Genomic DNA, 13149 nt, shown 5'->3' on the forward strand with positions numbered 1-13149 from the left:
CCATCGACATTCCAACTGCAACTTCGTGTCAGCTGCGCTCGAAGACCTGACAACGCCGTTTGACTCGCCTGATTGACACGTCGCATCTCCCTTCCTCATGGATGCACCCGTTGTCTTCAAGAAACGCTCTGGCAAGGGCGCGCCGCGCCGAGTCGCACCGCCACCCCGATCTCCCTCTGCGTCCTCAGATGCTGATTCAGGCTCCGATGGCGACGATGGTCGCAAAGTAAAACGGCGCAAGACAGCCTCGATCGCCGTCGTCAACGCCTCATCTGCCGCGCAAAAGGCCAAGATCGAAGTCGAGGGTGTCACAAAATATGCCGCAGACACGTCGGCCTCCATCAAGGACAACAACGACGCCACCAAGCAGTCCAACTGGTACGACGAGAACGCACCGGAGGCGCTAAGCGCGGAAAACCTGCTGGGAAAAACTCGAGCGAAGAGAGACGCGGACAATGACAATGACGAGGGCAGAGACGGCACGTACAAGGGCCAGAAAAACTACTCCAACTTCATCCAAAAGAGCGCCGATGGCCCCAAGGTCGGTCCTGTCAAGCCAATCAACAGCAACGTCCGCATGGTGACGCAGATCGATTACGCTCCCGATGTCTGCAAGGACTACAAGCAGACGGGTTTCTGCGGTTTCGGCGACAGCTGCAAGTTTCTGCACGCCAGAGAAGACTATGCTGCAGGGTGGAAGCTAGACCGGGAATGGGAAATCAATACCAAAGGCAAGAAGCTTGGTGGAACCGTGGTCTCGTCGGCGAACCGCGACGCCAAGACTGGCGAGGACGAGGAGAATGAGGAGGAGGCCAAGCTTCTGGAGAAGATTCCGTTTGCCTGCATCATTTGCAAGAAACCATATGCCCAGCCTGTGGTGACGAATTGCGGGCACTACTTTTGCGAAAAGTGCGCCTTGACGAGATTCAGGAAGAATCCGAGCTGTGCCGTGTGTGGTGCTGGAACTGGCGGAAGATTCAATGATGCCAAAAACTTGAAGAAGCTGCTGGAGAAGAAGCGGGAGAGGGAGTGGAAAAAGAAGGAGAAGCTGAGGGAAGAAGGACAAGAAATCAGCGATGGCGAAGGCGAGGATTGATGAATCGGTGGAGTTGGGTTCGACTTTGAAGTCGAGCAGCTGGTCTCGCCTCACTTTTGCTTCCCATTCCTCTCCTTCGCATTCGCTTTCAATCTTTTGTATTGGAAGGATTTGCCACCAGAATGGCGAACACGGCCGATCTCACGATCACCGCACCCCGGAGTTGATGTGCATGTGAGGCCGGAGGTCTTCTAGACCTAGACGTTCCAACATTACACGGTCGAGCCGCAGGCGTTCGAGATGGCAATCACACCACGATCGGCTTTTGAAAACAGCAGTTGGATTTACCATCGGGCTAGAACTGACCATTATCAAAAGGACGGCACGCAATCTGTGACCACCTTTCGTACCTGCCACCACTATCTGGAAGCCCGCACTCAAGGCTGCCGGCCATTCCGAAGCCTCAACAAGAGCCACTTTTTCCCCTTAGTCGTACTTTTTCATAACTTCATTGCCTTCGACCATTTCTGCAAACCCGTCAATCGCAGTACTATGCGCCCAAGGCTTCAGCGCAATCTCTTCGCGAATCGTTTTGGCAAAGCATCCACTCCAACCCATCCTTGGCCACTCATGGACGACCGCCTCTACAGTCCCCTCGTGTACCATGTCGCAGTAGTGACCCATATTGTCGAACTCGGTCGCCAGCTGGATCAGCATGCCCAAACAACTGATGGTACCCGTCTCGCCCGGGTCCTGGTGTCGCAAGACAGCTTCGCAGACACTCTCGGCCTGGGCCGTGGGCGCGCCGAGGTCGCGCAGGGTCGCAAGAGCGTGGATGCCGCCCCAAAAATCAAACGAGAGGTTGGTGCCACTCAGGTTCCCTGCCGTGGTGCCGATGTCGTGGAACAGGCAGGTCAGCAGCCACGTCTCGGCGTCAATCCAGTCTTCGGATAGCCAGCTGGGAACTGGGTCTGCAGCAGAGACATGCCGTAGTAATAGACGCGGAGGCTGTGGGAGTACGTCTCTGGCCGCAGCTGCGGTTTGACATGCGCTATGGCCGCGCCGATGAGGGGTGTGTTTGGGTATGGCAGCGAGGAGACGGACAGCGGCGAGGGTGTGTTGACGTGCCGTTTGTTGTCGAGCAACACCTTTGGATTGCGTGGGACGGCGTGCCAGCCGAATCGCGGACTCCCGTTAGCGTTGGTGTTGGTGTTGGATGCCATGGCCAGCTGCAAAGGGAGCGCGAGTGTGTGCGAAGAGTGTCTGAGTTTGATGCTGGGGATCGGGAACTTGCGCCTTTTATCAGCTCGATCGGTCGCTGCTCGATTCACCGGGCTCTAACTTCTCAATCAGGAGGTGTTGAGAGAACAATGCCCTTTTGTGAAGCTGAACTTACAGCGGGGGTTGGGTAGCTTCCCTCGACATCAGACGGTCGTCAGTGCGAAGGTACAGCAACGACGCGGCTATTACGTCAAACTGCGGGGAAAGCTCCATGCCATTCTGGGTAATCCGCATAGCTGCTCAGCGACGGCATCCAAGACCACCATCGAGTTCTAGACTGGAGCCACGCCACATCGTCCGTCCTTCAGTTCTCTTGCTGCGCTCGAGAGGACCCGCTTCCGACAGCTCTGAACCTGAACCGTTCCCTCGGGTGGCAGCTACCGATGCAAGGCGCAGAAACGGGACGGGATGCATGGCCCCCAAATTACTGAAAGACACTTGCTGTACCGCTCGCCCGGCAGTCATTTGGGAGGCAAGGGATCCGCGAGCCTTTCACTGGTTGCAGAAGTCGTGGCACTCCCATCGCTGAAGAAGTGCAGAGAGGGAGCGTTCAAGTACTCAGCAGGAAAAACAGCAGGGACCATCCAAGGTCCGCATCAGGATGGACTTCGGGAGCAAACAAGCAGGCATCGGAGGTCGACCGTGTGGCCCCCACTCCGCTAACTCCGTCTGTCTGGTTTATTGGAAAATCGACCGAAGACTGTCGCGAAAGCTCACACCGGTGGAACCCTTCCAGAAGCTACAACGCTATCTTCTCTTCGGTATGTTGCCGTGGACAAATCTTGAGCCTCCTCTCACAACAGTAGCTACACCTCAGCTGAGTCGGGTCTTTTTGAGTCAGACCTGGGTTATACTGACAAACAGGCCAGGCCCGCCGCTAGATAAGATAAGTCTAAGCCTTCAGGCTTGGACGCTTGAATTGGATACAGCTGTACAACTTTTCGGCCCTGAAATTTTCCTTCGTGCAAGATGCGCGACATGTCTTGCTTTCTGGCGTTGGTGCGCGCCCTGGTGCTGAGCTCGCTGCTGACAGGGACGCGGGCGTCTGCGGACACCGAGAAAAAGTACTCGGTATGGATGGCCAATAGCATCATCTCGCGGGGCCAAGGCGTCTTGACGGGCGAGGGAGACTCCTCAGCGCTTCTTCAGGCCGGATTTACCCAGAAAGGCTTCCGTCGATTGCTTGAACAGTATTCAGGCGACAGCTCGGCGGGGCTTATTGAGGGATATGTCAACAAGAGCGTGGACTCGACCATTAGCACGGTCAGCGTCACCACCAAGCTCACGAATTACCCCCTGGATCGACTGTCCAATGGCAACAACTTAATCGACTTGTTCTTAGAAACCGGCGATGCAACGTACCGCCAGAGCTTTGAATCTTTGCGCGAGTCCATCAACCTGCAGCCCCGCAACGTCGAGAGCGGCCTGTGGTACTACACCTACAAGAATTGGTCGTACCTGGATGGGATGTACTCGTTGGCGCCCTTTTATTCGTACTACACTGGGCTCTTCGATCAGGACAACACCACTGCCATCGCCGACATTGTGCTGCAGCTGGATCTCCTGTGGGAGCACTGCTACGACAACGCTACCGGACTTCTCTTCCATGGCTACGACGAATCGAAGACGGCCGTATGGGCAAATCCGGAGACAGGCGCCAGTCCTCACGTGTGGGGTCGCGCCTTGGGATGGTACTTCATGGCGCTCGTGGACACTCTGGAGCTCCTTCCGGTTGAGCGACAATCGGAGGAGTGGACCGGCCTGTTGGACAAGTTTCGGACGCTGGCCTGCGCCGTGGTGCAGTCTGCGGACGAGGCTTCTGGAGCCTGGTGGCAGCTTTTGGATCAGCCAGGACGCGAGGGCAACTACATTGAATCGAGCGCATCGGCAATGTTTGTGTATGCCTTGCTCAAAGGCGAGCGCCTGGGATTCTTTGAATCCGCGACACTTGGCACGGATTCTCCCAATAACGACGTGGAGATTAGCACGAATGCATCCGGTGATAATGAGATGGAGATTGTCGCGACGTCGACTTCGCATGCGCAAGTCGCGGACAAGGCCTACGACTACATTTTGCACAATTTCGTTGTGCACAATGGAAACGGAACACTCAGCTACAACGGCACCGTTGGCGTCTGCAGTTTAAACTCTACAGCTTCGTACGAGGTGAGTTGTGGGCCGAGGCCGGATTTCCCGTTTCTGTTTACTCACTCAACCCTGACACGTTTGGCCAGTATTACGTGCAACGCCCAATCAACTATGACAGCGTCCTGGGATCTGTCGCCTTCATCCTCGCATCGCTCGAGCATGAGATCAAGGACAGGGAATAGCAATACGAGTCTTGCGCATGTTATGGACTTTGCGCCGATCGCGACGCATAAACTTTCCGTTCTTTACCCGGGTCATGAGAGGTCCGGAATTCGATGGGTGTGCTGCGGGGCAAGATCGCAAAGAACTCTGCCTTGCCCAGAGGTGATGCAACCGGCAGCATCTGAGGCTTCTGGTGTCTCGCACGTGAGACACGGTTCGGTCACATGCAATGCCCAAGTGCTGGAGAGAACGAGGCGGCTAAGATTCGAATAGGACTAGAAGAATCCACCCATGTTCAGGGTCCCAAGAAGGATTTTGACTGATACCTTTGACTGCATACAGACATTTGGGATCGCGAGTGATGTAACGCCTGAGCAGATCTCGGTGGCCGCGAGCGTGCCAGAAAAAGCTCGACACCGTTTAGGACCAAAAAATCGAGGGGCTAACTGGATGTGGCTGACGCAGGATCAAAAAGAAAAGCTGCAGGTTTCGATTGTCGAATGAAAGTGTCGGATGCCTGGGTGGGCGTTGAGGCTCTGCGATGGGACAAGAGGGAGAGGCGGACGCGGGCTTCGCGTCTTTCAGAACCCGAACGGCACCGGTAACCGTCTTCGCACAATCGCCCCCAACGTCATCGTCATGCTGACCCATCCTACTAAGGATACTGAATTCCATTCACCATTATACAAAGAAAGTCGCCCCCAATGCTGCTATTCGGAGTGTTTGCTTACCCCGTGCCGTCGTTATCAAAGCCCTTCGTTACACCTTGGACACCGCTTGGGGAAAGGCGCCAAGTGACATCAGCTTTCTTGCCCACACCAGTGGTTCTGACTGGATATGACTTAGCCGCGGGCTGTCTGTTGGAGACGGAGACAGCTACTGCGGACTTCCGCTGCCGAGCCCCATATAGTCAAACGACACAACCCTTCGCATTCCGAAAAAACTGACCCCTGGCCGGAGCCTGCTCGTCCCGCCAGTGGTATCAAGTTGGTCATAGATATCCGGTTGTTCTCACCTAGCGGAAGATCATTGACAACCATCGCCCTCGGTTCCCTTCGATGTTCGGTACCTGAAAATTAGTGAATCTTAGACAACAAAAGAAGTCCGGTCTCTCCCTTTTCGATTCTGGAGTTGCAGTCACCTTTCATTCCTTCAGTTACTTGTACGCAAATCGGTTTCCTGCTTTCGATATTGGTTCCTACAATCCGAGCGTCCGTTTCCTCCCAGCACTGCCGCCATGGCACCGGCTTCGCAACCTTACTCCACTTACAGCTTCAATGGGAGGAAGTTCACATATCCTACCCGGCCAGATGGATTGCCCAGGTCACCACGGTCCCCGCTCCCTCCGGCCTTGGTGGCCGGGGACAACGGTCTGTCCTTTCCTGGTCGAAGCTACCACACAAGAGCACAAAGCAACGGCACTGCCGTCTCCAATCTCCGCAGTCCTACCTTTTTCAACGAAGATGACGCCAGTACCATTGGACGCCGCAGCATGGACTACGACGACGAGGCCAGACTCAAGTCATCCTACCCGCCATCTCACCGCTCCTCGCTCCAACGAGATGTTGAATCACTCAAGAGGGACATGGAATTGCTCAAGAGGGACATGGACCTTGAGTCACAAAAGTCACGGTCGCAGCAGGAGTTTGTTCTGCCACCGCCACCACCTCCTCCAGCAGGAGGTGAGAAGGGAGGTCCTCCTCTAGATCTCAACATAGTAGGCTGGAGTGGCCCAAATGATCCGGTAAGCTGAGGCTGGAGTTTTGGGCAATAACGAGCTGCGAGACTGACGGAGTGTGTAGGAAAATCCCCAAAACTTCTCCACTTGGAGGAAGTGGATCATCACCTTGTCGCTGTCTATGATCACCTTTTGCATTACCTTTTCGTCCAGCGTCTTCAGCACGGCTACGTTCGTTGCAGCGAAGGAATTCCACGTCTCAACTGAAGTAATGACTCTCGGTACTAGTCTGTTTGTTGCAGGTGTGTCTTTTGTCTTCCCTTTGTCCGTCCCCTACTGACATGATATCCAGGATTCACTGTCGGTCCGCCTATATGGGGTCCATTGTCGGAAATTCTCGGCCGTCGGCCACCCCTTTTCTTTGCTTTCTTCGTCTTCGCCATTTTCCAAATCCCTGTCGCGGTTGCGCAGAACATTGAGACTGTCATGCTCTGCCGATTTTTCGGCGGAGTCTTTGGATCCTCGCCACTAGCAATCGTCGGCGGCGCACTGGTTGACTTTTGGAATCCGGTCGACCGTGGCATTGCAGTGTCAGTCTTTGCTGGCGCCGTCTTCCTGGGCCCTTGCGCTGGTCCTATCGGCGGTTCCTTCATCGTTGCAAACAACGATCTCGGGTGGCGCTGGACACTGTGGGTGACGATGATCATAAGCTTTTTCTTCCTGATCATCGGCCTTTTCTGCATTCCAGAAACCCACGCCGGCACTATTCTTTCAGCACGCGCAGCGAGGATGCGTCGCGAGACCGGGAACTGGGCCCTCCATGCCAAAGCTGAGGAGGCTCCCGTCGACATTGGAGCGATTGCAAAGAACGTCCTGGTCAAGCCTTTTGTCATGTTGACCAAGGAGCCAATCCTGCTCTTCGTCACAATCTACATGACCATTGTGTACGGCATTCTCTACCTCACCTTTGAAGCCTTCCCAATCGCCTTCTCAGAGAAGCGTGGCTGGAAACCGACTATCGCCTCGCTCACCTTTTCCGCCGTTACTGTCGGTGTTCTGATCGGCGTCGTTTTCGTTGTCGTCTTTACCAAGACGTATGTGGCGCGCATCTACCGCGAGAAGGGCAGTGTTCCTCCGGAATTGCGGTTGATTCCCATGATCGTGGGTAGTCTGGTGTTCCCCGCAGGTCTGTTCACTTTTGCATGGACTAGCAACCCTCACATCCTCTGGGTTCCGCAAGTGATTGCTGGCGGCCTCATCGGCTTGGGTCTGTTCCTTGTCTTCTTGCAGGGCCTCAACTACATCATCGATGTGTACCTCATGCACGCCAATAGTGCCATTGCTGGAAACACAATCTTGCGCAGTCTTTCGGGCGCTGGCTTTCCCCTTTTTGCCGTGGCCATGTGAGTATTATCTTCCCCAAACGCTTGCTGGTTCCTCATTACTTCCGCCTGATCTACCTCATTAACGAGCGAGCTGGTGGCTAACGTGCTCCTCGTTTCATAGGTACCACAACCTCGACGTCGACTGGGCGACTTCGCTTCTCGGCATCGTCTCTGTCGTTCTGATTCCGGTACCGGTTCTCTTCTACATCTACGGCTCACGCTTCCGCAAGACGAGCACATACAGTCCGGTCAAGAACTGATCCCAATCTGGCTTGAACTGCGAATCCTTCCCGACCATGCGACGATGACTGTGACGTTTCTTCTTAGCCGCAGCATCTCGTTTCATCTGTCTGTCTGTCGAGTAAGTTGCATTTCTCGGCTGAAACATCCACCTCCACCCTCCTTTTGTTGGTCTCGTTTACTCATCGTCTACCATCTCTCATCATGATCTCAAATTCAACATTTCCATCTTGCGAGGCGTCTGGCGTTAGGGAGCAAAGCAACTGCATTGCAATCGACGTGTTCTATCAAGTCTATTTTCTGTGAGCTTTGTAACGAATCAAGAGAATGTACGCTAGGCGGCGTCTCGGGGGGGATGATGGGGCAGCATAGAGCAACTCGTGTTACTGCAAACCGCAAGGCGTAGGTAGAACCAAGAAAAGAAAAAAATCGAACAAAATCCTTCACGCGTCCTGGACCCCTTCTAGAGTTGCCCGTGACGTACCATCCATACGGAAACACGCCACCGCCTCACCACGCTCAATAGGCGGATGGCTGCGACCCGCACTCTCTCCCCTCTCCAACACTTTCGGATTTAGCCTCGCGAAATGCCACTCTTTCGCCAACGTGCATGGTGATCCGGTCCGTCGGTCCCTATCTGCCTGAATAAGCGGTTCTTCGGCTCCCTTCTGACGCGTTCTTTTGGGCTCCTCCTGCTTTTCCTTATCCGCATGCTTCTCGCGACACGATGTGACGCACGCAGAGCACCGGAAATACTGTGCGCATATCTCGCCCCTTTCAGCCTGTTCGCCATGTGATGCGTTGTGTTTCACAAGGCACGAGCGAGTGATGACGAGTGTGAAATGACAGCTTCCGGTGCGCATGAATGCTCCGTGACTGCAGCTGTGATGGCGGATGACTGCTCCCTGGGCAGTGGGATGCTTCCACCATTTTCCGACTTTCAGCCATCCTATTAGTGATCTACTTTCCAGTCACATAATCCTTCGTCATACTTTCTACCATAGTGCCTAGCACCCACTGTCCCTCCTCTATACTTTCCGTGACCTCTGCCTTTACTCCCATCCTCCTCTCCATCTCTATATTTCTCATTGTTTTTCTCTGTGTCATTTAAATCTTCGGTCTCTCGTGTATTCAAGACTACGAGTATCTCAGGGTGAAAATTAGAAAAAAGACGAAGTTCAATCCTTGAAGAAGTAATACACGCAGCGGGAATACGTTGGCTTTCTGCGCCATGTTCCGCGGGATAATGTTTTCATCGGCTTGTCACGAAAGTTCTACAATCGTATGCGTGGTGGTCGTCTCTTCTTCGAAGCTGTAATGCGCATTGTGAATCTCTCACTCGTAGGTGTGTTACCCCTGAGGCACCTAGGACGCATCTCTTACGCTTCTAAGTCTAGAAGGCGGTTCTACATTATTGATGTCATATTGAGTGGAATACTATAATGCAGGAAAGGGTGGGTTTTTTTCTTTCCTGCAAGACTTGGGTTCTGAGGTCTGGATTCTCTGCTGCCTTCTCCCCGAAAATTCTGCGTAAGAAATTGGAGCGTTTGCTTGGATGGAGTAAACCAGCACAAAAAAAGACTAATCAAACTTGCAATGTTGAGATGAACAGTGGTGTTGAAAACCATCAAGCTTACCAGTGGAAGACGCCAGACATTCTGGCGCCGCCCAAAATTGATTATGATTCGAAGCGAAAGGTCAAACACAAAATGGCCGCAGCGTTAAAGAACCCCAAGTCGAAAGTACATGAGTTTGTATCCCGAGGCAAATTGAGAATCCAATAGCTCACTCATCTCTGGGTCGAAAGAAGACACTGACTCTTTGCGCCCCCTAGATGTCCCGTCCAAACACCCCTTATTGCCTGACTGCCTTACAAGTCCACTCACCCAATCACAAGCATTCCAAAATCCATCCAGCATTTCAACGCCGGCAACCCCAAACCAACCCGGCTCGTCTCCGCCCCAAGAAGAGTCCATGACGCCTCCACGCACAGCTCGCGATCGCCACCCCTCCGCTTCTCTCAACCCACCAGGTCATCCTATCCACTTCCCATCCAACAGCGACCACACCACAGCGACGCCCACCATCCCCAATCCCCGCTGCCGTATCGCATCCCCCGATTTCTAAAATCGCGCGTCTGATTGGTCGCGGTCTGCTTCCCCGGGTTGCCGTACCTGCCGTGCCGTGCCGTCCCCAACTGACTGGCTGCCTGTCAGTGCGGCGGCATCTTGAATCTTTGACTTTGCGCGCCGAGGTCGTGATTGGCTTCCCGCTTTGTGGGCGGGTGTCCCGCTGGCCTGGACCTTGTTCTGCTTGGGTCTGCTCGGTTTTTTGCGCGCAAGGGGTTGTGCGCGGGCATTGAGATGGTGCGTGGCAAGCGCGAATGGAGAGTGTTGATTGCTTCTATGTGTAAGCTGACAGTGAGATACAGGTTTCACTTTGAAGGCGTCTATTGAAATTGTAAGTGCAGTCATAATTAGAAGCAATGTGCAAAGTGAATGAGGAGGGCAACAAGCTCCATGGAACCAGGAAACAAGGGGGAGACGGCTCGAACAATGAGAACGACTGCAAGCAATCGCAATGTTAAAAGCAAGAGTGGTGTGATCATCAACGTGGGCAGACAAGCGGGTGAGGCGTTTGAGTTTGTCGACTTTCCTTTTGCCCGCTCTTTTGGGTACGGCCCTACAGTTGAGCAACTGCGCATTTGTAAAGCACTTGGTGCGATTGGAAGAGATTTGAGTTTCAAGTGGAGAGGCAAAGCTGAGGTTGATTTGTTTATCACTGCGCTGGCTTGCGCCGGTTGTGAGACTCGGTACGTAATTCATGGCTTGGACGTTGACAGATGACGGAAAGATTTTTGGGTCAGCACTTGAGGCCGTTGATCATTCTTTGCGAGAAGTCTCAGCATGGCTCCGCGGAGATTTGCATGATCGCAGAGCACGAAATAATGGACGCTTTTCGATTGGAAATCTGCTCAGGGGTGAGCCGTCATGTGCGATCGGGCTGAACAGTCTGGTCAACGTAGTCAGCCATCCCTCCCAAACCATCCACACACGCGCTCCAGAGGAAGTGCCATCGTTCTCTTCATTGTTCAATCATATCGCACCTATTACCAACGCAGTCGACACCACAAAGTCAAATCGACTGGTCTTGCAGTCCAATAAGCATCATCAAGCAGTCGACTCACCTGGCCCTCGCTCTTCCCCGCTCCCCGAAGACACCACCATGGAGCGAAAGGCATGGTATCATGTCAGCTTACCCTCTGTCTGCCCTTCATGTGCGTGGGCGGTGGGCGGGCAACGAATTCGACAGGGCCGAAGAGGGCGCTCACAACGCCGACGGACCCGAGACAGATGCTAGATTGATACGCGATTGATACCGTTGACCCGGAGCCAAGGCGATGGGACTGGGGGATGCGCTACATGGAAGAGGCGGACACGGTCGGACGTGGATGCGGACGCACGACATGATCTGCTGCGCCCGACAGAGCGGACGTGGATGCGACACGAGATGGGGAGGCGGGCGCCGGTTGGTTCGGCTCTCTAGCTGACTGGCAGGGCGAGAGATAAGTCTCACAGTCGAGACTGGACGTGGGCCAGGGAAAGTTGGCGTGGGTGTGTCTCTTATCTGTGGAGGTGAGTGGTGGAGAAGGCGGCGACTGAGAGGAGAGGGATTGCCGCGCTTATTGTAGGCGACGAGATTGGTCTGTTGAATTTGCCGCGACGCATAAGCATGTATTTGAGGCTTGACTGTGTGGAGTAAGCGCCGCCGTGAGAAGTGATGGAGCTGAAAGGTCAGGTCAAGCCGCGTCGTCAGTGACAGATCAAAGCTTGCGATTTGAGGCGACTGGCGAGCTGAACAATGGCAAGAAAACCGAACAGATGCGACGAATTCCAATGAAAAGAAAGAAGAGAAAACGAAAAGGGCGCGCAGTCATCAAATCAAACGGCGCGTCAAAGAACGTGAGGACAAGCAAGTCGAAACGACGTCACTGAATCCCCAACACCACCATCCACAACGTCACCAACACAAGATAAATCTCTTTCCCTTAAATGTCTCAGCGACGCCTCCCCGTCTTCGAGACTTCTTACATGACAGACTTACCAAACCGAAATTCTTTCGCTCATTGCTTTCCCCTCGGTGTCGCAGCCAGACCCACCCACACCAACCACGCCCCCAAATAAGCGCCAACTTGAGTACTTTATGCATACGCGTAATCAGCTCCACATTCATCTTTTCCAAGCCTACAGCCCACTCATCGAACAATAATCCAGCAACTGTGTAGTAAGATAGAGGTGCAATTAAACACACAACCGTCAAGTCGAGGTACCCGGCTCGATGGGCTGGAAAAAAGCAGCCCCAATTTCGAAGTGTAATAGCATGGCGTCGAGTAAAATCGTCAGAGCGTGAACATGAAGAATCGATGGCAAATTTCTGCCATGCGTCGTCGTCTTTACACCATACTTTTTGGTCAGTGAAAACAATGGCGAAAGAAAACACGCAAACCGCATCACTTCCAGCCCCCCTCACGACGCCTTCCCTCGCACACAAAACACCATCGCCAAACTCAACCCCACGTGCCCATCCCGCTGAGGTAATTCGTCCAGCGATTTCGTCGCCCTCCCTGTCGCCGCACCGCGCCTCAGTGACCGCTGTGCCCCCCTGCCCAGCTTAGCCCCTGTGCATCCCCCCCCCCCCCCCCCCCCCCCCCCCCCCAGTTTCCCACACCATCATCATCATCCTGCATACGGAGCATGCGGTCCATCTTTCCCCAGCTCGCCTAGCCTCGCTCGCCTCGGATCACCGGACGACGGAAGAGGAGACGCTGCGGCTGCGGCTGCGCTCCAGAAAATTCCACGGCCAGCCCGATCGAACCGACACGTCACCAACCAGCAAGCGAGCGGTCCCGCTGCTTTATGCCCGTATCCCGTATGTAGGTACCGTATGTACATCCAATTGCTTCCCCTTGCTGAACCTCGTGTCTGCTGCATGCGGAGGTTGTTTGTTTCTTTGTGCTGACTACTGCCTGAGGTGAGGTACCTAGCCGGCCGGGTGGGCAGCGGGCGTCTGCAGGAGTTACGCCCCGTCTCGACATATACGTATATGTGTGTTTGCTTTATGATGTGTGTGTGTGTGTGTGTGTGTTTGTGTGCAATGCCCCCCTTGCTCGCTCGTGCGAGTGGATGGCGAGCAGCCCTGCAGAAATGGGGCAATTGGCA

General features: G+C 54.1%; 4 protein-coding genes across 4 annotated transcripts; 3 read left to right on the forward strand and 1 right to left on the reverse strand.

Moving 5' to 3' along the window:
* Positions 1 to 97: 97 nt before the first annotated feature.
* Positions 98 to 1096, forward strand: J3D65DRAFT_653915 (uncharacterized protein; the record flags this gene model as incomplete). The annotated part of the gene is made up of 1 exon (XM_066802474.1): positions 98 to 1096. One exon carries the CDS (start codon positions 98 to 100, stop codon positions 1094 to 1096), a length of 999 nt encoding a protein of 332 aa, XP_066650621.1.
* Positions 1097 to 1522: 426 nt separating this feature from the next.
* J3D65DRAFT_648452 (uncharacterized protein) lies at positions 1523 to 2259 on the reverse strand (the record flags this gene model as incomplete). The annotated part of the gene is made up of 2 exons (XM_066802391.1): positions 1523 to 1994; positions 2021 to 2259. The coding sequence occupies 2 exons, from the start codon at positions 2257 to 2259 to the stop codon at positions 1523 to 1525; spliced, it is 711 nt and encodes a 236-aa protein (XP_066650622.1).
* Positions 2260 to 3295: 1036 nt separating this feature from the next.
* Positions 3296 to 4647, forward strand: J3D65DRAFT_672152 (Six-hairpin glycosidase-like protein; the record flags this gene model as incomplete). Its single annotated transcript, XM_066803455.1, has 2 exons — positions 3296 to 4483; positions 4552 to 4647. The coding sequence occupies 2 exons, from the start codon at positions 3296 to 3298 to the stop codon at positions 4645 to 4647; spliced, it is 1284 nt and encodes a 427-aa protein (XP_066650623.1).
* A 1472-nt stretch (positions 4648 to 6119) lies between these two features.
* Positions 6120 to 7950, forward strand: J3D65DRAFT_648454 (bicyclomycin resistance protein; the record flags this gene model as incomplete). Its single annotated transcript, XM_066802392.1, has 4 exons — positions 6120 to 6371; positions 6430 to 6607; positions 6658 to 7708; positions 7812 to 7950. The coding sequence occupies 4 exons, from the start codon at positions 6120 to 6122 to the stop codon at positions 7948 to 7950; spliced, it is 1620 nt and encodes a 539-aa protein (XP_066650624.1).
* Between the last annotated feature and the right edge of the window lie 5199 nt (positions 7951 to 13149).

This window comes from Phyllosticta citribraziliensis, assembly GCF_038025025.1.
Source record: "Phyllosticta citribraziliensis strain CPC 17464 chromosome Unknown J3D65scaffold_14, whole genome shotgun sequence".
NCBI classification, from domain to species: Eukaryota; Fungi; Ascomycota; class Dothideomycetes; order Botryosphaeriales; family Phyllostictaceae; genus Phyllosticta; species Phyllosticta citribraziliensis.